Source organism: Podarcis gaigeae (assembly GCF_964106915.1).
Source record: "Podarcis gaigeae genome assembly, chromosome: 5".
Taxonomy (NCBI): domain Eukaryota; kingdom Metazoa; phylum Chordata; class Lepidosauria; order Squamata; family Lacertidae; genus Podarcis; species Podarcis gaigeae.
Window position 1 is genome coordinate 18,636,539 of NC_139681.1, and position 26,401 is coordinate 18,662,939.

General features: G+C 42.1%; 1 protein-coding gene across 14 annotated transcripts in view; it reads right to left on the reverse strand.

The window, feature by feature from the left end:
- Window positions 1-26,401, reverse strand: part of KCNMA1 (potassium calcium-activated channel subfamily M alpha 1) — a 545,541-nt gene that overhangs the window by 121,384 nt on the left and 397,756 nt on the right. For 8 of the 14 annotated variants that reach the window (XM_083738255.1, XM_083738251.1, XM_083738257.1 and 5 more), the window contains exons 17-19: window positions 22,033-22,044; window positions 13,164-13,250; window positions 11,312-11,388 (exon numbers count right to left, since the gene is read on the reverse strand). In XM_083738255.1, the coding sequence (XP_083594381.1) occupies window positions 11,312-11,388; window positions 13,164-13,250; window positions 22,033-22,044 (176 nt within the window). The remainder of the gene's footprint in view (window positions 1-11,311; window positions 11,389-13,163; window positions 13,251-22,032; window positions 22,045-26,401) is intronic. The other 6 variants (XM_083738253.1, XM_083738258.1, XM_083738262.1 and 3 more) reach the window with 1 other exon arrangement.

Sequence of the window (26,401 nt, forward strand, 5' to 3'; positions counted from 1 at the left end):
TTTTCATTTCCATCTAAGTTGTATTTTGTCAAAATGCAATAATAGAATAAGACACTGGGGGAGGGAGGGTACAGAAGAGGAAAATATTTAAGAACCATTTTCTTCAACAATAATTTGTATTCTTCTGTTCAATAATGGAACTGGTGCAAGGCACATTTCAAGACCCAATGCATTTCAGGGACTGTTTTTAATTATTAATATCAATTATTCTGGAGACCATGCATCATTTTATAATACATTCTGTTAACATGCAGGAAACAGTCTCAAATCTGATAGCAAACTTCTCAAAAGGACTTGCTATGAAGGTTTTAATCAATCATCATATGAGCAATCACATATCAGAGCAGCACAGTTTATAAGGCAACATGCTTATTACTCTTCATTCCTGTTACACAGTCATTTTGCATTCATACCAAATAGAAGAGGAAAATAAATATTTTTAAATACACCCGCAAACATATAACAAGATGGAGTATTAGGAATAATGGTTGCTGAGCAGATTAAAGACATGATGGAGTGATTAAAGCTGGTACAGCCAGACACATACTGTTTCCCATTAAACCACCATAAATGTTAATTAAATATGGCAATCAGCAGAAAGACGGGAGACTCTTCTGTACAACTTCATTAATTTTGGTGTCATGGTACTTGGAGCACCTCTAAAAATTCTACAAAAGCCAACCAGTTTCAATCATATACCCTCGGTAGAAGGTATCTGCCCACTAAACAATATTTTCACTTTGACAAGCAAAGCAAACAGGGATAAAGGTCTTCTCTGCTGATTACCTGCTTTTTTGTTACCATTGTCTATATCCAACTGCTACCACTCCTCTGCCTGGCTTTTACATCGCCAATGGTAACAAAAAGTAGATCTATGAGGACATCTAGTGGAACTGCACCAAACAACAGCTGGCTAAAGAAAACCTGGACTCCGTGTCAGTCAACTGGGGTTGAGTAAAAAAAAAAAAAGGGAAAGGGGGAAAAGAGCCAGACTATCATTATGAATTGAAATGGATACAATGTCATTTCAATTCAACTTCTCTTATGATCCACAGCAAGAGGTAAGTGACAACAAAGGAAAACTTCACAAAGAAATTACGGTCACAAAGGAACTGTAGTGTTACAGGAACAGCTAGATTGATTTAATTTGCCTTGTGGCGATGTTGGAAAAGATCATCAACCTGAAGAATAGCAAAGGGTTCCCCCCACAGCTGTTTCAGCTGTGTAAAAAATATTTTAAAAATTTAAAAATACAGCAGCGTGTCTTAAAACTGGTTGTGACAATTGATTTTTCTCTGTGCTCAACAGGCAGAGCTTTCTCTCCCTTATTCCATAGTAACCACAGCCTTCCTGAGCCTTCTGCAATTTTTTTTTTTTTAAAGTTCTGGCTTTTAAAGAATATTAAAGGGAGAGTGTTAGCTGTTTCCGATTATACAGATTGCCAGGGCTTAGCAGTCAGAAATTGCTTAGCTATATATAAGTTATTGAAGGAAGCAGTTTGATCATTCTACTATATAGCACTTTTCCTAATGTTTCATAGCATGTTTGGATTAATGGTGTCTAAGAAAGCAATCAACTTTTTATATTCCCTGCCTTTTATATTCCTTCAGCATACAACATGGGGAAGTCGCATGTTTCTTAATAAGTGAGTATCTACACTAAAATTATATTATAAACTGCAAATCTAAATACCACGGAAAATCCTCTGCAAGCCACAGTCTTGTCTTTCCCACACTCAGTAAGCATCAGCAATGTATTGCCTGCCGGTACTGGTTCTAGCCGAGATCAGAGTTTGAGTGTTGATGTGCAAGGAAGAACGAACAAAACCTTACTTTTAGATCATTTAGGGCAAGTTGGGCAGTATTATTTTTGGTTGAGTTCCGCATTCCTTTAGGGATAATCTGTTGAGTGCTGCATGCTGACTGTGCATGGGGTTTAAACAGGGGTCAGCAACCTAAGGCCCATGGGGCACAAGTGGCCCACGGGGGTCATTTAACCGGCCCCCGAACCAAGCTGCCAGTGCAGCACGGGGACTCACTTCCGTGGCATTGGAAATCGTGTCTGCGCAGACGCAGGTGCTGGAAATCGCAGGCGTGCGCGATTCGGCCTGTGGAGGGATCTCCGCTGGAGTGAACCGGCCCAGGAGTGGTAAACCTTGCTGACCCCTGGGCTAAAAGCCAGCAATGGGCAAGGTCAGAGTCAAAGGAAGCATAACTTTTTCTCCCTTTCTGACAGCGGCTTCCACCCGCTGCTTCTCCCTCTTCCTTCTGATTTGCTGTTCATTTTTGACAAAGTTCTGAACTAGCCACTTGCAGGGGGCTTTGGGAATCAACGGGGGTGGGTGGGTGTCACATAAAATTAGGCTGAGGGACACATGTGTCTCTAAGGCTGTTCACTCCTGCTTTATCTAAACATTGGCAAAATAACACCCTATAAACTCACACCAACAGCGGTGGGTGTGGATTTTGTAACCAGAATTGGCAAGAAAAATCTACCCACCTTGACTCGCCTCTGAAAATAAGGTATGTGCCAGCCCCACAACGGATCTTATTTTGACTGCCGAAATTTGACTCCTCCAAATATTCAGGTAACAAGTTTGAATTTCAAATACACTAAAATTTGATACCCGAATTGTGCATTCATTGATTGATTCAGACCTTGTCTGTTGACTGTGACTGACATTTCAGTTGATACAATTTATGCCTTTCAAAGACTATGGATTTATTTCCCTGCCAGTAACTAAATGATTTTGCTGAACATTACTTAAGAGTTAAATATATTCACAACTATCAGGATTCTGACTGGGATGATGTTTTACAGAACTAGTGTTTCTAAAGAAAACCAAAATAATTTTAAGAGTAAAACCAGGATTATAATTTAATCATTATAATTTAATAAAGTAAAATGAACTCTAATACGACATATAGTTTGTTCTCATTAAACATGGTTAGCTCTCCCAGTGCTCCAGTCTCTGTGCTTGCTAGTCGACATATACATGCTATCTGGGGACAGGGTTTAGTGTGCCAAGCTAACCCAAAGTGTTAACCTGGGCCTTAACCAGAGCTGGGGCAGCAAACGATCCATGATTCCTGCTAACCATGGTTAAGTCTTATTTCTGCATTTTTTTTAATAAGAATGTTGATAAACTGCCAGCTCGTTATAAATATCAAGGCTGCCATAAAACTATAAAGTCATAAAGCTATAAAATCATATAACTCCAGGGAAATGTATGTGTGAGAAGGAAATCTTTCAAGTGGTGCAAAATCCAACAGTGCTAAGTTCTGAGCAATTGGTCCCAAATTAAATCAACAAGGGGAATTCAACCCCAGAAAGTCATACTAGTGAATTCTTTGTGAACTCTGTGCAAGGCAATGATCTTGGCCAAACCTGGCCCTCCAGATGTTTTGATACTACTACTCCCATCATCCCTAGCTAACAGAACCAGTGGTCAGGGATTGTGGGAATTGTAGTCCCAAAACATCTGGAGGGCCAAGTCTGGCCATGCCTGAACTTGGCTCTATTCAGCCATCACTGATCATCTTGAACAAGCTGGCTAATTAATGTGATCCCTGAGTTGCTCATGGATGCCGAGCCGTGAACATGAACTAACACCGCAGAAATTTTATGTTCCTCCTTGCCTCACAATGGGTATCATAATCACTATCACAAAAGGCTACTGAAGTGCAGGAGTACACAAAGTAACCCCATGTGATAATAGCTTTTTGAGAGGTGCCAAAGATGCACTCAAGCTGGGTGGGAGGCCCACCAGGCAAAGTGCCATATTACTTGGGCTTCTTGTCCATACACGTGTGCCCTTTTGAAACTGCAGTTCCCTTCCACTACTTTAAAATATTTTTAAGTGGCTTATCAGGAGGTGTATCAACCCTGTTGCAAATGGGGGCAGGGGTTGCATTTCAGGAAAGCCAGCAGGAAGGCTCCACTCCTTAGACTGAGCACCCCACATCCTCTGGAGGACAGAGGGGCCCCCTATGACAGAGTGGACTTGATTCCCTGAAAGCTTGTGCCATAATGCATTTGTTAGTCCTTTAAAGTGCTACAAAGCTCTTGGGTGTTTTTATTTCTTAAAAGAATATTCCACACCATGTCCTGCCGCTACTTAACTTTCCCCTCAAGTGCACAAGACTAATTAGAAGTTTAGCTTAGAAGCATTCAGTGCAGACTCTATTTTTTTTAAAAAAATGGAACAAAGAAGAAGGTGCACAAATGCAACAACACATTTAAAGCAATGTGTAGCTTGGGTACACTTTCTCTCCCCCACTCCCAGATGGTAAACTGTCTTTTGAAATGTAGCCCAAAGGTAAATGAATAGCAGTGCCCCAGGGGACTGATTTACACTTCACGGCTTGCATCCAAGGTTGTGCCCATGGAGTTCCACTTGTGCAAATGGGCTTCCCTTGCCTTTCCTCTCCCTGCATGCTCTCAAAATCTGCTTGGGGTGGGTGGGCAGCCCATCGACCCTGTGGAGCCCATTTGGACAGTGCATGGAGGGCTACAAGGAAAGAGGAGGGGAAATTCCCATTGCAGAAGTAGAACTCTGCTGTGCTGGGGGAACAGCAGCACTGGGATACGAATGAGGCCAAGGCACAATTAGGGGGTGGGGGGCATTTAATAAGGGTACAGTTTCACAGAAGGCAGGGCCTCCTCAGTAGTGGCTCCTGCCCTGTGGAACGCCCTCCCATCAGATGTTAAGGAAATAAACAACTATCTGACTTTTAGAAGACATCTGAAAGTAGCCCTGTTTAGGGAAGTTTTTAATGTTTGATCTTTTATTGTGATTTTAATATTCTGTTGGGAGCTGCCCAGAGTGGCTGGGGAAACCCAGCCAGATGGGTGGGGTATAAATCAGGCATAGGCAAACTCGGCCCTCCAGATGCTTTGGGACTACAATTCCCATCATCCCTGACCACTGGTCCTGTTAGCTAGGGATCATGGGAGTTGTAGTCTCAAAACATCTAGAGGGCCGAGTTTGCCTATGCCTGGTATAAATATTTTGTTGTTGTTGTTGTTATCCTGGATTAGCTGCAGCTCTCTGCTTAACACATAATTGGTTACAAACCAATTAAGCAGCCCTATGCTCTGATACATTACAGAAAATGTAGTATTTAGGATTTCCACAATGCCAGCATTCTTTTTCTGACGGAGGTATTATTTAGTCTTTCTTTCTGAAACATAACAAAAATGCAGGAAGAAGGAGGCTAAGTTCACCAGGCCAAACTATCTACAGTAAGTCTGACAACCCTCTTGCCTCCCACTCAGTGCTACACTCTATGCACACACGATGCTGTACACTAGACTGACCTGGCCTCACTTTTGCTAATATTTGAAACCAGATAAAATTCACAATGTGATGACCTTTTACACATTTCTATATCTGCATGGGAACTACTTATCTATGAGTGGTTTATAGCTGAGAGCAACATTTAAACAACCACATAGAAGGTGGCTTATTGCGATGGTTCCTGGCCATGGAATTGGTACTTTGCTTGAGGCGAAGTCTTGGTTCCCATGGAAAGAGTGGTACAGTCAGCCCCTACCTATGTGATCGGGATCATTTAAAGGCCTTCCCTGCTTTGTGGGTACCACTCACAGGGAAGTGGTCCTCATGTGTTTTGGAGGGTATATGAAAAGCATTTCAATGGGGAGTGATAAACAAAATTGGAGACAGTGGATGCCACTAAAAATATACTTAGGCCATGCGCACATGATCGTTGTCATTTCTTCAGCAAAGTCTACAGACTGAGGGAAACACTTAGCAACAATAATTTATAATTAGTGCTTTAGAACCACCTCTTTCTACTGAAGAACTGGTGTCTAATCAGTACAAGTACCACAACTGTATTAGCATATCAGGGTGCCTTAACTGGTGCACAGATGAGTACTTGCCAAGTTTGAATGTTTGATGCCGGAAGTCATTCATTGGGTATTTTATATCGAACGTTCTGTGCATCTTTGACTGGGACCTAGAACTGAACAACAGAGGAAAGGGCATTTCTGCAGTACAAATATATACTGGTTTAAAACCAGTATACATGGCTTCCCTCAACCTTCCACAAAAGACTCCTAAGAACTGATGGGTTTTCCGTTGGAGACCCTTGTAGGAAAACAGTTCCCAGGGTTCTCCTGGGCTGAGGGGACGAATATTAACCTAGTCTGTGATGTTGACCTGCTGCAAACAGGGATGGCAATTTCTCTCAGCCTCGTAATACATAAGGAATTAGGAAAGCTTGAGAAAAAATTGTTTGATTTACAATTGGGGGAGGGGAAATACAGTTGGGAATGAGAAGAGGCCAGGGGAAAGCAAGTTGAAAGACTGCTGTATTTTCTTCAACGTCACCCTGACCAAAAAGGTCAATAAAGAATGAGGAAAGGTGTGGGTATGGGACGCCACCGCTACATGCAACATAAAAGTGTAAAGAAAAGAACCGGAATACTGAACAAATGAATACTCTCTACTGGAAGAAAGACAGGTTGGATTGCACTCTGGGCTACAGGGAGCCCGTTTTTACTCACAATAGATCACTATCAGTGTGTAGTTAAAATATAGTAGGGGCCGTGTTCCAAGGCAGCAAGAGGAAAAATAAATCAAAACATTGTCAATTATCACAGGTTAATGCAATTTCCTTCAAACATTATCAGTGTACACACACATGACCTGTACCTCGGGGGTTCAATGGCCCCCTTTTGGAAGGAAGCATTGAGGCTGGAGGAGGGGAAGAAAAGCATTGCATATTTATACTAAACTGGTTAATACAACAAGAAGAAACAAGAGTAAGTATATCATCCTCCCCCGTTGCAACTTTCATCTCAGGCTGGCTGTGGCAAATATAAACATTAGAGCGATCATTCAGTTACATGAATCAGTCGTGTTAAGTTTTCATTGATCATTCTGTTAAATAAGAAAGTCAATCACCAAATTATCTGAATATGAATCAGACGATTGTTCTGCTTGGGGGGGAAAAACAATGTTCATTTTTAGATGATCCATGCAAACATTTCATAGCATCTCAGCAGGCAGGCACCATCTTAGAAGAGGGTTCTCCTCCTTGCAAGAGAAGGGGGAAGCATCTCTGCTAAAGTGCCACCTGCAATTTTTGTAAGAGCTTGCATTATATATATATATAGTTAAAAAGATGTCTAACACACTTAATCGACTAAATACTGCAGCCTCAATGAAGGTTTGTTTCTCTAACCACAATATGTACACATGCATTAATACTGGCTCTCTGCTGGAAAGTTGTAATGAAATTAAAGCAAGAACACAACTGAAAGCAGATTATACCGCAAGGCTACCACAGTAATCCAGAGCACAAGATTTTCACAGCAAAATTTCTTTTTGGACATGAAAATCTACAGATTATTAAAGGAAAAGGGAGAAGAGGGCTGTAAGAAGGGGGGGGGGAAATATCTGTGAAAGGAAAGCACGGTTACTCTAATTATCTCTGGCTTTGTGGAACTGCAGAGCTCTGTGCTGAATTATTAATACTAGGCTTAACAGGTTTGGACAAACAGCTATGTAGGTCAGACTCACTTTTAGACCCTGACAATACTGAAGCTAATGTTCAGACAGCATCTGAAGGGACGTGAAACCTCTGATGCATTATTAAAGAACATGGCTTTCAACTATCCCAGGAAACTGCATGTAATTAATGCCACAATAATTAAGATTTCCATGTAAAAGAAGATATTCTATCAAATTCCATTCACCTGTACACACAGGTTTATTCTCGTGCCTCCCTTTCATCTTATGCATAATTTCCATTTAAGGTTTCTAATTTTTATTATGAAGCTCATCAATTACAAAAAGCAAAAGTGTGGCGGGGGGGGGGGGAGAGGGATGGCAGAGAGAGAAAAGGTTCGTTCTCACGGCCATCCATAAATGAAGCTGACAAACTGAGTGGAGAGTGTAGAACTCCAAATCTTGCAGCTTTACAAAGTCCATTGTCAGTACTAATGTAGCTATTTGACATATTACAGCAGATTAGTCAAATTCTGCTGCACAGAAAGACATGGGGAGTGGAGAGGAGAGGGGGAAGAGAGGTAGGCGACATTCCTCCTGTCCTGGCTGACATGCTTCTCTCCTAACATGGCCTGCAATCCTCTACTGCTAGTCTCCTGAAATTCAACTGAAATGAATCATATTCCTTCCGTCTATTCACGTGCACTATTTACCTAGCTTTCACCAGGTGGTGCTACGCTTCTCTATGCCTCTGCCAATTTACAGGTGAAAACGGCAGAATAGGCAGTCCCCAGACTCAGAAATTCTTGGGGTGAGGGTTGGAATCTTGGGTAGCAAGACTACAAAGACCTCTGCCTCACTGCTGGAGGGCTGGATTGAAGAGCTGTCACCAGTATGACTGAGCTGTGTCGTCATTGGCTTTCTTGTGAACCCTGGGGTTGCTTTAAAGCTTACCAGGGGTCCTTCAGTGAGAAGAACATGAAGGGCAGATAAGCAGCCTTCAACAAGACCTTGCCCACGGATACTGATCTTCCCTGCAAGAGAATTCTTGGCCTGCTATAGGGAGCCTTCTCTGCTTACGCAGAGCAGCATGAAATGAGTGAAGTCCCCCCCCCCCCCCAATTCCTCTAGAGCAGCCTTTCTCAACCTGTGGGTCCCCAGATGTTGTTGAACTACAACGCCTATCACCCCCAGCTAGCAAGGCCAGAGCTCAGGGATGATGGGAGTTGTAGTCCAACAACATCTGGGGACCCACAGGTTGAGAAACACTGCTCTAAAGCATGCAAAGCTATTGTGGCAAACATGCAGAGGGTTCCCAGGCATTCTGAAGTCCTCATGTGACAAGAAAGAGTGGAATCGAGCACATTCACCCCCCCACTTCAGGGTTCAAAATCGTGCAGGTAGCCTACATGAGTGGAACAGAATCCCCATTCCGTTACAGAGGCAAACAGGGATGGCAAGAAGATGACAGGTATTGGAGCTAGTGCATTCACAAGCACTCTCCCTCTTCACTGGAGGGATTTAGAACTCCAGCACATGGCTCTTCCCTGAGGGATAATAATGCACTGCGACTGGGCATGCAAAAAACTGCCAGCGACTCTCAACAGTCTTAGGTATCATGGTTCACTGGCAGGGCCTTAATCAAATTACAAGTAACGGCCCAGTTACATCCAGCTCTAGGGGACATCCATTGGAATCAATGGGATTTGGCCATGCTTAATTAGGCACAGGTTGCTCTCTAATGAGGGATCACTTATATTCCGTATGTGTTGAGATGCCAAATGCATACTAGGTTTGTGCCCGGAACCACAGTTATGTGAGCAAACCCTACTGCCACAAAGTGGTTTTTCGTAGGGAAAATTTGCAGGGCAGATGCAGTCAGTAGAAGGTGAATTGGCTGCTTTCCTCCTGCAACTCCCCCCCTCCAGGTTTCAGACCTAGATTTGCATTGCAACAATGCAACATGGTGCACTGTATGCAATTCTGGCCAATGTGTGGACTCATGTGCAGATGGACTCACACAGAAATAAGGAGACTTAGGATGGGATGCAGCAAAGTAGCCCTATCAGCATAAAGGCTGCTCAAGAACTTCTGCTTGTGAATATTCCCTTGGCAGAAGCCCCAGAACAGCCCATGGAGGAAGGAAAGTGGGATTGTTCCATCTGGCAAGCTGAACTGCTCACACAGACACAACATTCACAGCAGTGCAATGCTGAACTCCACTCTTAGTCTGCAATGCTATATATAGTTGCTTGGACATAAGTCTTATTGAACTCAATGGGACTAACTTCTGAGTGGACTGCATAAGATTGTGCTGTGAGGAAATACTCAAAGGGGTGTGTGTGTCCAATTTTGCTATCCATGCCTTCTTCCCAACCTGTCTGGTTGATTCCATGCTTAGGACAACGTTTCTGACATCTTCCTTCTATGCCATCCTTCATTTTATTTCAGCATCTGTCCAACAGTTTTTCATTCGCTAGGGTGACTGATGCTTGCAATCACTAGACTATTTCTTATATACCGAGGGCTGACAGTTTGGTCCTCTGAGGGCTTCCCTGTAGTTTTAGAGTTACCTTCTGCTGGAAGGCATTAATTGGAGGATTAATTTCCAGTTCTTTCACTTCCTCCCATTGGCCTCCCAAATGTTTATTCTCCTTTGTCATTCTGTTATCTGTCTGCCTGTCATAATATTTCTGTATGGGCAGTGACGCAAATATATGATCTGCAGTATTCATATAAAGGAGGAGTTTATATGATCAGCAGAATTGCGATAAAACTTCGTCTCCTCCCTTGGTGTAGACCACTTCAGCCTTTGAGAAGGCCCCTTCCAACTCCTCCCCCCACCTGTGCATGAAAAAATAGCACATGAATAGGAAGGATAAGATGGTTTTGTTATTGGTGAGAAGCATTCAAACATGCAACCCGCAGCTCTCAAACGCAAGCCCACATAATTGCAGTCCACATAAAGTGTTATCACTTGATTCTGCTGATTATATAAACTGGCCCTAATATTAACTCGTTTACTGCAGGGGTGGCTAAATTGTGCCCCTTCAGATTTTGTTGGACTGCAGCACTCTGGCTGGCTGCAATTGATGCAAGCTGGAATCCAACAGCATCGGCAGGGACACAAGTCAGCTCTTCCTGCTAACCTAGAATAAATAAATGGACTCTGGGCTGAGGTTTCAATGCGCCAGTGAGCTTTTGCACAGTTTGTTTAGGGAGCTTCCCAAAGTTTGGTCCCTGTGGAGCAGCTTGGGGATTATAGATCTGCTTTGCTTCCCAAGGCTGGACACAGCCTCTTTAAATTTCCTGCACAGCTCTTTCTGATCAGTGCTTGATGTCCACGATTTGTATATGCAAAACGAAACAAAAACAAATATGTGCAAAGTTCAGGTAATTTAAAATTAGGGTATTTTCATTCATGTAAGTTATGGTGGGTTTTGCTTCAAACAGGCAATAAGTGTACTGATCGGTGGAAACCCTTATTAATGTTTTTTTGGGGGAGGGGGGAGGGGAAAAAACACTAAGCCTATATACGTAATTTTGATACCTATACATAATGTAATCATTCTCTAAATTTTGTTAACTTAAGATGCCAAATAAGTTCTAATAACGGCGCAAGTATAACCAAACAGTGGGAAATTTAAATCTCAAAATATGCAAGCAGATATTGCAGGAGACAGTTATTAACTGTGTTGGTATGTACAGATTTCCTAGCCTCTCTCTAGCACTATTCAAAACATAAAAATATATTTAAAAGAGATCCCTTAATGCTTAACAGTTTCTGTAGAATAGAAAAGCTGGGGGGGGAGAGGGGGGAGGAAGATTACTTACGTCGTTTGCAGCCGCATTTTTTTATCCTTTTGGGATCTGTGATGTCATCATGACAGGCCTTGCAGTAAAAAAATGCCCTAGAGAGGGAGGGAGAATGGAAAAACTGACACATTTCTTAATCCATACAAATGAAATTAGTCCCACATTTCCTCCTTGCTACAAGTGCCAAATTAATGAAACATGCCAGCACTAATTTCCTTTAATCTTTTGAAAGGTTTAGACATTTAAAAAAGGAAATGTTTGCTACAAGACAATTAATTTCAAACACAAGGCCGGGTGATTCAAGTTCGTGCTTCTTTTAATAAATTTAACTTGAAAATAATTGGGGGAACGGTTAATAAATATGACACAGTGGATCAGATCATCCAGCTTTCATCTTGGAAAGTAGCATCCAAAGTGACTTTATTATCCAAACACACAAGAGATGAAAACACTGTTCTTGGCAGGGGAACTGCTGGCTCAAAGCCCCCTGGTTTTTATTTTAATTTTATATATATTTTTTTAAAAAAGCAGACAGCTGAAGATATATAAGGCCATTTGTTCCACTTAGTTTCACATAGCTTAATGTTTTAGAGGAATTCAGATGCTGTCATGAAACAAATGCAGGACAATAGCAATTATTCTTGCAATTACTGTGCTTAGACAGACACCTCTGATCCTTTACGAATATTTGGCTTGGCTTAAGGACTCCTCTGTGAAAGGTACTTCTGCTCATACAAAGGGGGGGTCACTCATTTATCCTTTTCTGTAGCCCTCCATGTACCCCACTGAACTGGCATGAGGTCAGAGCCCCATTCACGCACCTTATTGTAGGAAAGTATAAACAGGGAGGGGAGAACTGGCAACTTCCTGCTTGCTGTGGGGGCTTCTGATCCAATATACTATTATTTAGCAATGCAGTTCTAAATGATATTGTGACAGATAGCTGGGGCTTGGGGCTAAATGAACTGCCTTTTTTAAAGGTTCTCCTCACCCATATACTTTGAGCATATGGTGAGATCATGTTTTGAGGGTCTCTGACTTCTAAGACTTGGTCCTACAACAGGCAAGGCTTTGTGGTTGCAGCACCCTCTTTATGGAGATCTCTCCCAAATGAGACCCATTAGGCCGGCTCCCTTATGCTCTTTAGGAGGTTGACAAAAGGTGTTCTTCTTCTGAAAGGCCCTTCAATACTCATGTGGCTGGTGTCACCTGATAATACAGATTAGTCTTATGATGCAATGTTGGTGATGTTCAATTGGTATGCTGTTTTAGTGCTGATTTCAAATCTTTAGGTTTTTTTATATGAGTAAGCGTAAGCTGCCTTGAGGTCCACCTTGGGCCCAATTTTTGGAGCAGAGCTTGCTCCAGCTTACCTGGACGGAGCTAGGGTGAAGCAAAGTGACAATAAAACTGGGGATGGGTGGGTGACAGGTGGCACCTGCACAGTCCTGCCTCACACCAGCCCCATTTGGGTGTGGAGTTGATGCAGTGATGCTGGTGTCGGGAGCATGGTTCCACCATACCACGTGAGCCACCACTGAGTTGGAACTACAGTATCTGTTTGTGGGCTTTTCAGAGTCATCTGATTACCTTCCACCAGAAACAGAACACTGGACTACATGGGCCTTTGGTCAGAACCAGCAAGGCCTTCTCTATCTTTTATCTGCACTGCTGAGGGTTTGCTCTATTCCTCACCAGATGAAGGAAATTTATGTGGGACCAGTTTCTGAAACATGCCTTGGACAGTTGCCAGCACAGTTTACCAAGACAGTTTAAAGTTGCACCATATACCACATTGAAGAAGGAGAAGAAGAAGGAGAAGAAGGAGGAGGAGATCTAGAGAACAACATAAAATCTGGCAATGTATTACCTTTTTACTTCTTTGGCATCGCTTGCAATGAAGAATCCTAAAGTACCCTCTTGAATCTTCACATGGTTTCCAGGATTGATTAATATACTGTCCGACGAAACCAAACAAAACAAAAAACAAACAAAAGCCAAGAAGATAACATCATGAGGTCATGCTGCTTTTCAGTTGTGAAATCAAACTAATTGCTTTATCTTTGTTCTGTGATAGGGGGCCCATTAGCTGAGAAAAATCAAAGTAAGAAACCTGGAAGCCACTTTTATTGAAGGTCTCGAATCTGACCAGGGCTCTAACCTAAAGCATATTTTAAATATACCTAAAATTCAAAAGATAAACAATGGCAATAATCATACAACTAACTCCCAACACTTGCATTAGGAGTTGTGTGTCTTAAATTAGGAGAGGAAAAGTCTATGGAGCCTCTCAGAAAAGCTTTGATTTTTTTGCTCTGCATTAAAGGCTGACAAAATCATAATGATTGATGTGAAAGGAAGTGATTCCCAAGGAAAGAGTTGCTTGGAAAAGGCTCTATTTCTCAGGCATTTTACCTCTTCATGTCAATTTCTGTTGAAATAGGGACGTTATTAATGGACCCCCTATCTCTATATATCACATTACTTACAGTACAATACACATATATACTCAAGGGGAATGGTACAAGACAACCAGTTACTGTAGCTAAAGAAAACATAAAATGAGTATAATGGTTAATAATTTCTCCATCCCAAAGCTCCTTTTCAATGTGTTGCCAATGGATAAAAATAAATTACTCATCCTTTCAGGGCGGGGGTGAAATCAGCTAGATTTGAAGAAAGGGGATAATATCTAATCACATTGTTCCTTGCTAACTTCTGTGAATTTCAGGTATGGTCATCAAAATGAATTATTTTGGGTTTCAGGCAGTAATCAGCATAAGTCTAAACAATGCCAGCTCAGGGGTCTTGCAACTACATGAGGTTTGGTGGGATGTTGGGTAAATATAGAAGTCCATTTACCGAGTATGTAACTCATCATCATGTGTAGGTATATAAACATTTGGAAAGCCAAATCAATGTTTAATTTTATCTCACTTTCAACATCAGCTTAGAAATATGGAGCCAGAGTAAACGTCTCTTCACTGCAGGACAGCACAGAGAACTAACTTACTAGCTGAATACACACAGGCTGTGGTAACTTACCACTTGATAAATGGTTATGCCTATTTAGTGTGAAATATATTGTAGGAATAACTGGTTCTTTGTGTTAAAGGATGCTAAGTGGTGGCTTTAGCATATTATTAACACTAAAGAGTGGATGAATTTCTCTGGTGTTGCATCCTAATATCCTGATGAGCATGGGTGTTCATGAATCCCCCTTCTGATCTGCTCCAAATCCCACCCATGAGAAACTAGGTTCTCTTATTCCAATGCAAAGTTCACTAGGGATGTATTTGGTGATGGCAGGGGGTGGGGTCAGGAGGTCCCTAGCATTACCTTTTGCATAAACAGCAGCAGAGAGCTTGGATATTAATATAACACTGTGTTGTGTTAACACCAGTAATCATTTTTCTCTTAAGTTTTTTCTGCATTCAGGAGAGCAGCTTGTTCTGTGAAGTATCAGGCAATCCCAAATTCTTCTAGGGCAGAACTTAGGAGGCAATGGGTAAGACGACTACTACTACTACTACTACTACTACTACTATCATCATCACTGTGACACTTTTGTGTTCCTAAAATAGCTCGTTCCCTTCAATAACTCCACCTCATCCATTTTAAGGAAAGTCCGTGAAACTTGCCCTATCAATAAACTGGACCATCTAAGCTATTTAGGACTCTATCCTTTGTTTGTGGCAAAGCCTCAGATTTTTCCAAGTAGTGTGAGAAGAGTGTTAATTCTTTTGCTTTGTCTGTGTTAGGTGAGAAGAGAGTCGACATCCATGCAATACAACTTGGCAGAAAACCATGTTTTTAAAGGGATGAAGCTGATAGGACAGTTAAAGCACATACATATGAACACATGGCACAAACAGTGCAGGTCACAAAGGGTACAGTTTCCTGGCATTGTCCTGTCAGAGTTGTTGTCCCCCACCCTCAAGAAATACTGCTATAAATTGTATACTTGGAAAACCTTGAAGTACATGGAAGAGATTCTGTAGCACATTGGATCACTAGAAATAATGGGAGGTATCTAACTAGACAGTTCCACCAATGCAAGGACTTTTAGCTATGCAATGGAGCCCTCCCACCTTCTCCTTTCCCTGCATGCCCCAACCTCCATCTTAAATCTGCTCTGGAGTGTTGTTGGAGTGGAAATCCAGAACATATTTTGGAGGGACAGTGGAGTTTCATTGTGCAGCTAAAAGTCATTGTACCAGGAGAACTGATACCACCCAAAGTTGGGAAGCAGAGATTTAGTTTCGTATTTACTGCTATATCTGCAGTATCTGGTATCTGCACTGTCTTTTCTCTTTTCTAACCAGGACCGAACTGACTAATATAATTGACAAGGGAGGGAAGCACAGCCATCCAGCCTCTTCTCCTTCACTGATCAATACGTGCAAGAGAAAGCCGTGAAGGATGACATCATTGCTTCAGTAACATGCCAATCATATCAGTGCACTTGCACTAATTGGTCAGAACCCTGGAAGACAGGAAGAGGTTTAACTTCTTACAAAACAAATGAGTAGAATTAGAGTTGCCACTCAATTTCACCTGAAGCAAACATCAAATTTGGAAGTTCCCACTCGGGCAAAACATCCAAGAAATTTTGGGGGAACCAAAAGAGATTTTTACCTTATTTTTGCTACTTATTTTTTACTATTTAAATAAGACAAGCAAAATGCCCCAGGTGGTTTTTCCACAAAGGAGAGGTCCTTTGTACCCAAACAGAAAATGTGAGTGCAGGTTGTTATATAAGCTTGTCTGTCACTCAGCAGTACTGGATATCCTGGTGGAGCTGGTAAAAAAAAAAAGTTGATTTAACTCAGGGATAGAGCTTGCCAAAAGTGAAATTCCAGAATGACTTTTGGAGGCTCTTGCCCAAGGTATTTCAAAGGAAGCAAGAATGAATTTTAAATGCAGCTAGAGAACTTTCTCTAGGAAAGGGCATTAAGCACAGTAGGAATGTCTCCAGCAGGTTTTTCCTGATAGCCTCACATTTAAAAGAGCTACTGATCTTTTTAAAAAAGAAAAACGGCTGAAAATATAGGAGAAGGAGGCTTGAATATCCATAGTGAGTTATGGCCCCGCATGCAGACCTCTGCTATATTCAGGTATATGAGCGATTAACATTGACTACATTTGAATAAGTATTCATGAAGGGAGATGTTGTTAGGTTTTTTTAAAAGTCTATTGGAGATGATAAACTTATGTTGGATCCAAAGCGATACTCAAGTAGCTCACAAGGAGAGTTGACACTCAGTATATCTATTATGAAAGCAAAGCTGGATGTGGAATTCTAAAATATGGGACTGAAGTTGAGAAATATCAATTCTTGATATTTTCACCATACACAGGCATGTCTTGAGCCAGAAAAAAACTAATACATCAATTTAGACAATTCTAGGCAGATATTAAAGCTCTCTAAAGAATCTTGCTATAAACCACAAACTACTTAGGTATCATATTTTGGCAAATACCTTTCAGTTTACAAAGCCTGAGAATTCTTAGCAAAGTGAGGCTTACTATGGGCCTGCCTGATCCTTACTATTCGTGGCTTATTTGATCTTGTCTAATATGCACTGGATTATGGAGAAAGCTAGAGAGTTCCAGAAAGACATCTACTTCTGCTTCATTGACTATGCAAAAGCCTTTGACTGTGTCGACCACAGCAAACTATGGCAAGTTCTTAAAGAAATGGGAGTGCCTGAACACCTCATCTGTCTCCTGAGAAATCTCTATGTGGGAGAAGAAGCTACAGTTAAAACTGGATATGGAACAACTGATTGGTTCAAAATTGGGAAAGGAGTATGACAAGGCTGTATATTGTCTCCCTGCTTATTTAACTTATATGCAGAATTCATCATGCGAAAGGCTGAACTGGATGAATCCCAAGCCAGAATTAAGATTGCCCGAAGAAATATCAACAACCTCAGATAGGCAGATGACACATCCTTGATGGCAGAAAGTGAGGGGTAATTAAAGAACCTTTTAATGAGGGTGAAAGAGGAGAGCGCAAAATATGGTCTGAAGCTCAACAAAAAAACTAAGATCATGGCCACTGGTCCCATCACCTCCTGGCAAATAGAAGGGGATGAAATTGAGGCAGTGAGATTTTACTTTCTTGGGCTCCATGATCACTGCAGATGGTGACAGCAGTCACGAAATTAAAAGACGCCTGCTTCTTGGGAGCAAAGCAATGACAAACCTAGACAGCATCTTAAAAAGCAGAGACATCATCTTGCCGACAAAGGTCCATATACTTAAAGCTATGGTTTTCCCAATAGTGATGTATGGAAGTGAGAGCTGGACCATAAAGAAGGCAGATCGCCGAAGAATTGATGCTTTTGAATTATGGTGCTGGAGGAGACTCTTGAGAGTCCCATGGACTGCAAGAAGATCAAACCTATCCATTCTGAAGGAAATCAGCCCTGAGTGCTCACTGGAAGGACAGATCGTGAAGCTGAGGCTCCAATACTCTGGCCACCTCATGAGAAGAGAAGACTCTCTGGAAAAGACCCTAATGTTGGGAAAGATGGAGGGCACAAGGAGAAGGGGACAACAGAGGATGAGATGGTTGGACAGTGTTCTCAAAGCTACCAACAAGAGTTTGACCAAACTGCAGGAGGCAGTGGAAGACAGGAGTGCCTGGCATGCTCTGGTCCATGGGGTCACAAAGAGTCGGACACAACTAAACAACAACAATATGGAGAGGCTATCAATGGCTCTCCAAGAAAAAAGAAGAACCCTTATTCCAGATAAGATTACATGGTTCGTTGGGGGTTCTGCAGGTGCTGATTAGGGTGTTCACCCTGTTTTGGCTGGAGTTTGCACTTTCCTTTAAGAATCAGCTTCATAGTTTGGAGGTCTGGAGAATCATGAGTCTGTTAGCATGGTTGGATACTCAGGAGGCATTAATGCCCATAAATATTTTGACCAGCTTAAATTTGTTCACCAACAGGTCTAAGCATGGTCATTTATGTTCTAATAGCATCCAGGTTATACTACTGTAACATGCTCTATGAAAGCCTGCTTTTGAGAAATAATAATAATAATAATAATAATAATTTATGCCCTGCCCATCTGATTGGGTTGTCCCAGCCACTCTGGGTGGCTTCCAACAAATATTAAAGCATAATAAAATATCAAACATTAAAAACTTCCCTATACAGGACTCCCTTCATATGTCTTCTAAAAGTTGTATAATTATTTATCTCCTTGAAATCTGATTGGAGGGTGTTCCACAAGGTAGGCACCATGACAGCAAAGGCTGCCTGGTTCCCTGTAACTTCACTTCTCGCAGTGAGCTAGATATGTGTCCAGGCTGAACAATGGGAGTGGACACGCTCCTTCAGGCTCTTGTACATCTGACAGGAGGGCGCTCAGAAGTGCTCCGATACATCAACTGGACTGGAGCATTTTGACCGAGCAAAGTGTAAAGCGCATATTACTTTGGTGTTATATCATCTCCACTAGTTGCCATTTTTTTGCTGAGCCTAATTCAAAGCGTTAGTCAGAATCTTTAAGACTTTAAATGGTCTGGGACAGAGATACCTAGCCAAATACTTAGGTCAACCTTGGAGGCCCTTCTCTCCATTCTTCTACCATGCTGTAAGCAATTATAATGAACAGGCTTTTTCAGTCACCTTGTCAGACTTATGGAACATCCTCATCTGCTTGCCCCATTGTCGCTGGGCTTTCCACTAGACTGTAAATATGTTCTTTTCTAGAACATTTGGCAGGTGTATTCTAGAAGGTGTGGCCCACTAACACCTGTCAGGCATGACATTGGTTACCCCTGGACTAAAGCAATTGTATCTATGTGTAATTAGAAGAAGCGCCCATTTTGTCTACTGAGACTTATTGCCAATTATGTGTGTACAAGCCTTAGAAAGTGTGATCCTATGCATGCCTTCTCAGACATAAGCCCTGATTAGCTCAACAGAACATACTACCAGGTCTGCTGCATAGGATTTATGCCTAAGTGTACTATATACTGGAAGTGGGCAGGAAACTGATTGAGAACTTGGAAAATGTTACATACTGAAACATCTGCTCAGTCTTTACATCAGACTATTCAAATTTGAAACTATATATTAGGTTCTAAATCTGCTGCTGACAAATGCAGCTTCCCACGAAATATAAAACCACCAATATCAATTTGGCACCGAAGAGCAGGAAAGCTAAGAGCATGTAGCCCTGAATGGTGCCAGGACAAAAGACCACAGGGAGACCCAAGCAAGTTTCTCAAGTTTTCTAGAGCATATGTATCATTAAAAAAAAAAAAAGTGTTGGGGAAAGCTATTCCTGCCAAACTTCTGGATATCACACAGCTAGTTGTAGTAGTAGTAGTAAATATATTTGCATCAAGAGTTGGCATCTCCAGCTAAAGACCTACTCCTGGCTCCATGTCAGTAAAAAATGTCTAGTACGTCCAAATGCACACCAAGGCACACAATTCCTGAGTGCATATATTCTGAGCTCATGTATAGAACAACGAGCAAACTTTTGATGGGATGGGTAACAAAACAAAAAAAAGTACAAGTAACTTCCATTATAAGGTAGATGTGCTGTACCATTCCCCAGGCAATTTAAGATCACAACAAAATATATTATTCACCATCATATTGCAATTGCTGTATTTAATTTAATAGACATGGGATGTTCTTGATTAGGTTTATCACAAAGTCAAAACACAGCTGCTATTGGTTGTCTTTTTAAATGTTTGTTGGTCCATGGGCTGTGCCTATTGGTTCATGATAAGGCCAGCTTGTAATGTGGCAAACAGCTCCTTAAACTGTGGTCCTTAAAGCAATTAGGAATTATAGGTGTGCTTTCGTTTTCGTTTTCACCCTTACCCTCGCAGCTTTTTGAAGAACAGTGTGGGAGGCATGCACACACATCTCTTTGGGGAGCTGTGTGTCTCCCACCTACTGCTTCTTTCTTTGGGGCTTCTCTGACTAATTTTAATACAGATTCCACATCTTTATATATACATAGGGGAAAAAATTCACTGTAGACAATGCAGACAACAAGGCAGCTCCATAAAGTTACAGAATACTGAAGCTCCATTTAACACCAAAGCAGACAATCGCAAGAGTTGCTCCCAGGGAGTTAAAGTCCTTGCTAAGAATGTCAACTGCCAATAGACTACATCACCTGCTCCTTTAGCAAGAATGTGTCCAAACTTGTTTCAAGTAAAACGGTGTCGAACACAATGTGTTCTCAAACATTCAAATTGTTCATGGTCATTAATTGGGTTAGCCACATAATGCGAACAAATGAACGTTAAGGTAGCACAAAGCTGTTCTATTCTGGGAGCAAGTCGGTGCACTTTTTAAACCACACACACTTTTCTCACACTGCCAAGCATGCCTTTACCACGAGGTTAACATTACTGGTAAGCAAGAAGCCATATTAAGAGGTGCAACAACTGCAGATCCTTGAAGATGCCAAGTGTTGCAGTAACTTCTCTGCAGTTGGATCATATGAATAATGCCAAACTGACAGGAAGCCACCTCTCTTTTTCGCATATCTACTCCAAATCCACAGGATATAAGAACTAAAAAGAAAGAATGTTACAAACTACACAGAATGATGTAACGAAAACAGGAGCAGGAGGGAGAGGAAGGGAAGAAGGAGGAGGAAGAACTAAGGTTGGGGTATGCAGTGCAAGAAGCAATGAAAGTATGTCAAGGTTGAGGAGGTCCCAGTGGGCGAGACCCTCGGAAGTGCAGGCTAGTGAAGCAATAGAGAAGTAAAAGGGATTTGGTAGTTCATGCCTTACTTATTTCAAATCCAAAACAGCAGGATGGCATGTAAGCTCGAGATGGGGCGCTGAATATCGGCCCACAAAAGTAGTATGCAAAACATGCCAGTGCAAAGTGTGGAGAAATTAGCCAACTCATTCAAAGGTCCCAGTAAATGGCCTCTCCCATGTTGGTATGAATATGAACATGTAGGACAAAGAGCCACCCACTGTGCATGGATAAAACAATATAGTTGTTTCTCTGTGTGACGCCGTGTTCTCAATTAATCCGACTGAATGTTATATATCCCAAACTTTTAAATGTAAACAAAAAGAAAAATCAACACATTTGTACTTTGTTAATGGAAGGTGAAACTTTAGGACATGGAAATAATATTGTGTGTACAACAGGTATGCTGAAGGAAGACTCAAGGGATCTCTCAGCAAAGGTGTGAATACGACAAAGACAATGGGGCAGTGCAGAGGTTAATAGACAGGGAGCAGACACTGTGGCAACATAAGGGAGGTACATAAAACAGGGGGTGGGGAGAGTACGGAACAGGAGAGGCAGTTCTCCTACTGTAATAATCTTAGGCACCTCTGGCATCTTAATATAGAAGCCTGGAATCAAAATTTCATTTGTATATATACCCACATGTGTGCATGTATATATATATAGATATAGGTATATTCCTGCAAAGAAGTTAATGCGAGAGTCACAAGAACCAACGAAGAAACAAACTGTTGCTATAAAGTTCTCTCTCCTCTTTGAAACTGTGGGGGGGGGGGGCTCATATATAGAGATACATATATATATATATGTATGCACACTTGGATGTGTATATACATATATTTACGTGTATATATATGGAGAGAAAGATAGACAAAGGTGTTATCTTCCTGTACTCTTGGCAAGGGGTTAGTCCTGAAGTTAGGAGGAGTGAAGGTAGGGCTGAGGTTGGAAGGAAAGGTAACGAAGAGGGCATACCGCTTTCGGCTTCTGCAAACGACAAGAAAAAAAATGCAAATCAAACACTTTGGTAAGAAATCAACTGACACCAAAACAAAGGCAAAAAAACCCTTTTATTTCAAGTCCTCCACAGGCTGCAACATGTTTTGCACTTCTTTTTTCAATGAAAAAAAGGTTTTTCTGCTGAGAATGAGGACAAAATGGAGAGACAGGGAGAAAGTTCAACGGAGGAGTAAACATGGGGTGTATGAGAGAAGGGTGTTGATTCTCTTTCCATTTTTGCAAAAAGAAGAAAAGTGTGTTGGGGGAGACACTGTCAAAGTTGTATTTGAGGAAGGAAACCGTGTTTTTAGTAGGGTACTGAAATATCTAGTTGCTTGATTAACTTTCCCTCTGCAGGGATCTTAGATTAGATGTTTCAGTTCTGCATTGGGTTGCAAATGATGGTGTCCTTGAGTCTGAAGGAAGACAAGAAGCAAACTGAACCCATCCACTTGGGAAGCTCAGCAGTGTGGGTCCAGCTGACCTAAACTGAAGAGTCACCTGGAAGCCCCCTTTTCAATCAAATACTAACACTCATCCCTAAATGTATACTCCTGCAATCAAGTTCCACTGAATTCAGCTTGTGAGATACCAGAAGGTGACACACAATACTAGTGACTGTGGTGAGACTGGGAGCAGGGGGAGAATCAATATGTGTACCACAGATAATGATTCTATTATTATTGCTCAGCTGATAAATGTTAGGATATGCCAAGGCATTGGTCACCAGAGAGCTGGTTTAATGGTTCACACAACTGGCCATAAATTATTGTTGGCATTTCCTAGACTACTAACTATAATGGGAAAAGAAGCTTCGCTATGGGCTGGGAATGCCCGCTACTGCAGCCACTTCCAATGTAAGTTTAGGGAACTTTGGGGCAGGAGAAAGTGGGGGTACAGCCTGCTCCTTTCAGGCTGTGCCATCCTCAGTTCCATTCACCCGAACTCAGGATGCTCACCTATGCAAGAATTCCCTGCTAAAATTCTCACAATACTCCCTTAAAAACAAGCTTAAAAGATCAGCGACATGCCCAAACCCTTGGGAGTACCTTCAGGTAGCTCTTTGTACCCTATGCTTAATTTCTAAGAGGATGCTCTTGAGATATTTTTTATATATATATATATATATATATATATATATATATATATATATATGCTTTCGTAGATTTTCACGGGTACAGGAATGCAGGTTTTGGTGTCCTCGGGTGTCTTCCCGTGTAAAAGTTGGGGTGTCTAGGCGACGTTTCGACGAGGTCTCACTCGTCATCTTCAAGATGACGAGTGAGACCTCGTCGAAACGTCGCCTAGACACCCCAACTTTTACACGGGAAGACACCCGAGGACACCAAAACCTGCATATATATATATATATATATATATATTTGCTTTCGTAGATTTTCACGGGTACAGGAATGCAGGTTTTGGTGTCCTCGGGTGTCTTCCCGTGTAAAAGTTGGGGTGTCTAGGCGACGTTTCGACGAGGTCTCACTCGTCATCTTCAGGCTGGTGCTTTCGGCTTCTTGTTACTGGAACAGAGCGGGATCTCAATGTTTGAGTTCCTATAAATACTGTAGAGGGGGTGTGGTGTCTAGCCTCCAATGTTCTGGGCAGAGAGGAAGTTCCCAGGCTAGTGTGCCTTTTCTTCTTTTGTTCCTTAATTACTTGAGAGATACCTTGAGTGATTTCTTGAGTGATATCCTGAGTACCACTTAGGTGGGTCATTAGGTGTGGATTAGTTGCTAAAGTCTTTGTGTCTTGACCTCTTGAACTTTGTGAAGAGTTTTCCTGAGAAGATGGCTGTATTGCACTTAGTTGTGCTTTGGCTTGGCTTCGTGTATAGGGGCGAGCTGTGGTTTTGTGGCTTGTGTCAGCCAGATCTGTGTAGGGATTGCAGGGGGGTGCAGCATCCGGAGGTGCCACCATGGATTGGCTACTGGATGGTGTCAGTAATTCATCTGTGGAGAGGGTCTGGGTTTGGGTCTGGTGTGGTTGATTGGTGTTGGCGTTCTGTGTGCCTCTGGATCTGGTGTCAGTTTTTGTGGGGAGGGCTAATTTCCAGATGTCTGGCAAGCGGGATGTGTCGTCACGCTTGTTCATGTTGTGATAGAGAAACACCCTCACAACATGAACAAGCGTGACGACACATCCCGCTTGCCAGACATCTGGAAATTAGCCCTCCCCACAAAAACTGACACCAGATCCAGAGGCACACAGAACGCCAACACCAATCAACCACACCAGACCCAAACCCAGACCCTCTCCACAGATGAATTACTGACACCATCCAGTAGCCAATCCATGGTGGCACCTCCGGATGCTGCACCCCCCTGCAATCCCTACACAGATCTGGCTGACACAAGCCACAAAACCACAGCTCGCCCCTATACACGAAGCCAAGCCAAAGCACAACTAAGTGCAATACAGCCATCTTCTCAGGAAAACTCTTCACAAAGTTCAAGAGGTCAAGACACAAAGACTTTAGCAACTAATCCACACCTAATGACCCACCTAAGTGGTACTCAGGATATCACTCAAGAAATCACTCAAGGTATCTCTCAAGTAATTAAGGAACAAAAGAAGAAAAGGCACACTAGCCTGGGAACTTCCTCTCTGCCCAGAACATTGGAGGCTAGACACCACACCCCCTCTACAGTATTTATAGGAACTCAAACATTGAGATCCCGCTCTGTTCCAGTAACAAGAAGCCGAAAGCACCAGCCTGAAGATGACGAGTGAGACCTCGTCGAAACGTCGCCTAGACACCCCAACTTTTACACGGGAAGACACCCGAGGACACCAAAACCTGCATATATATATATATGTATATGTCTTTTGTGATGAAAGATTTGTTCCAGTTTCCTTTGAAAATCATGAAAACCACTCTGGTTAGCTCAAAAGAAGGGATTGCCCAGTGCGCTACTAAAGAAAGGATGTGGGAAATGTACATTTGATGCACATGTTAGTAAATGGCAACAAAGGAAATTACTGTGAATATTCAGAGCAGGAATTATTGAATGATGTGCGGAGTAATGTATGACAGCAATTGTTGAGAATGTGGTATTGGATATTGTAGCAGCTGGGGTGGTAGGGCAGAGGCATCGTCCTGTCACCGGTGCCACAGCAGCTTACCTGGACAGGACAGAACAGAAGAGCTGTGCAGGTTCTCCAGCAGAAGCGTCAGATTGGCTCTGCTGGTGCACCCACACAGCACCAACTTCATCACCGCATTGTGCAGGAAAGCTGCAGCAATGCCATTATTGGGAGGGAAGCCACAGTCAGCTCGACTACTAACGAACAACTCTGTTCAAAGTCAAGCATAGACTTTATGTTTGCAAATACATCGTGGGGCTTCTCAATGGCAATATTTATTTTGAAACTGGAACAACTTTCAAGTTTGTGAATTTTTGAAACTGGGATCCCTTTGAAATAAACAGAGATTAGTATTTGACAACATAAAACAAACATCTGGGATCACATACACCCTTTCTACATATCACTTGTCGGCAAAGTGTTACAGGAGATACGTAGGACCAAACGTGCATGTTTTTGCTCCAAACATTAGTATAACAAAGAGTGCTGAATCTGTGTTTTCGGAGAGTACTTAGGTCACCAAAATGCAAAACTGATAAGACACCAAGTAGGAGATCAATAATTTCGGGGGGTGGGGTGTCGTCCCTTTCAAATGCCAAGGAAGTGTGACAAATTTTGGAACGTTCCTTTCCAATGAATGACTGGCCTAGGTTCACCCTCAACCCAGGAGAAGTTGGTGCACAGGTGAATTAACAAAGAGCGCAATAAATTTCCATTGTAAAACCTTATTAGAAAGCACAGTTTTGTTCAACTGGTAAGCTGTCTTTATCAGACCTAATCAGGGCTGTTTAGAAAACCGAACTCCCTTACTTTGCACTCATCTTTAGCTTTATGAATGTTTGAAAGGTCACCTTCCATTCACATTCATTTCCAACAAGTGCGGCAAGCACCTTCTCATAGTTTCAGTCCTGTTCTTTCCTTTCTTCTGTGTTGCCCTCATCTTTATTTGTTTACATTGCTGTAAGCAATGTGGAAACCCATGATTTTGCCAATCCCAACACTACACCAGACATGATTATACCACAATCTTTTGTATACAATATATTGTGGGTCAAGACAGGTGAGCTTTCCATAGCATCCCCCCCTCCCAGCTTAACTAGGAAATTATTCAAATTCCAAGGGGGATAACGTAGGTATTTTTTCCTGGGGGCTTGGGGTGTGTGGAAATGCTGCAGTTGTCCATGTGGGGACAGCTTTAGGTTACCACCCTCTGATTTCACCCCTGCAACTCCTAAAACTGGCCCTGTGAAAGACC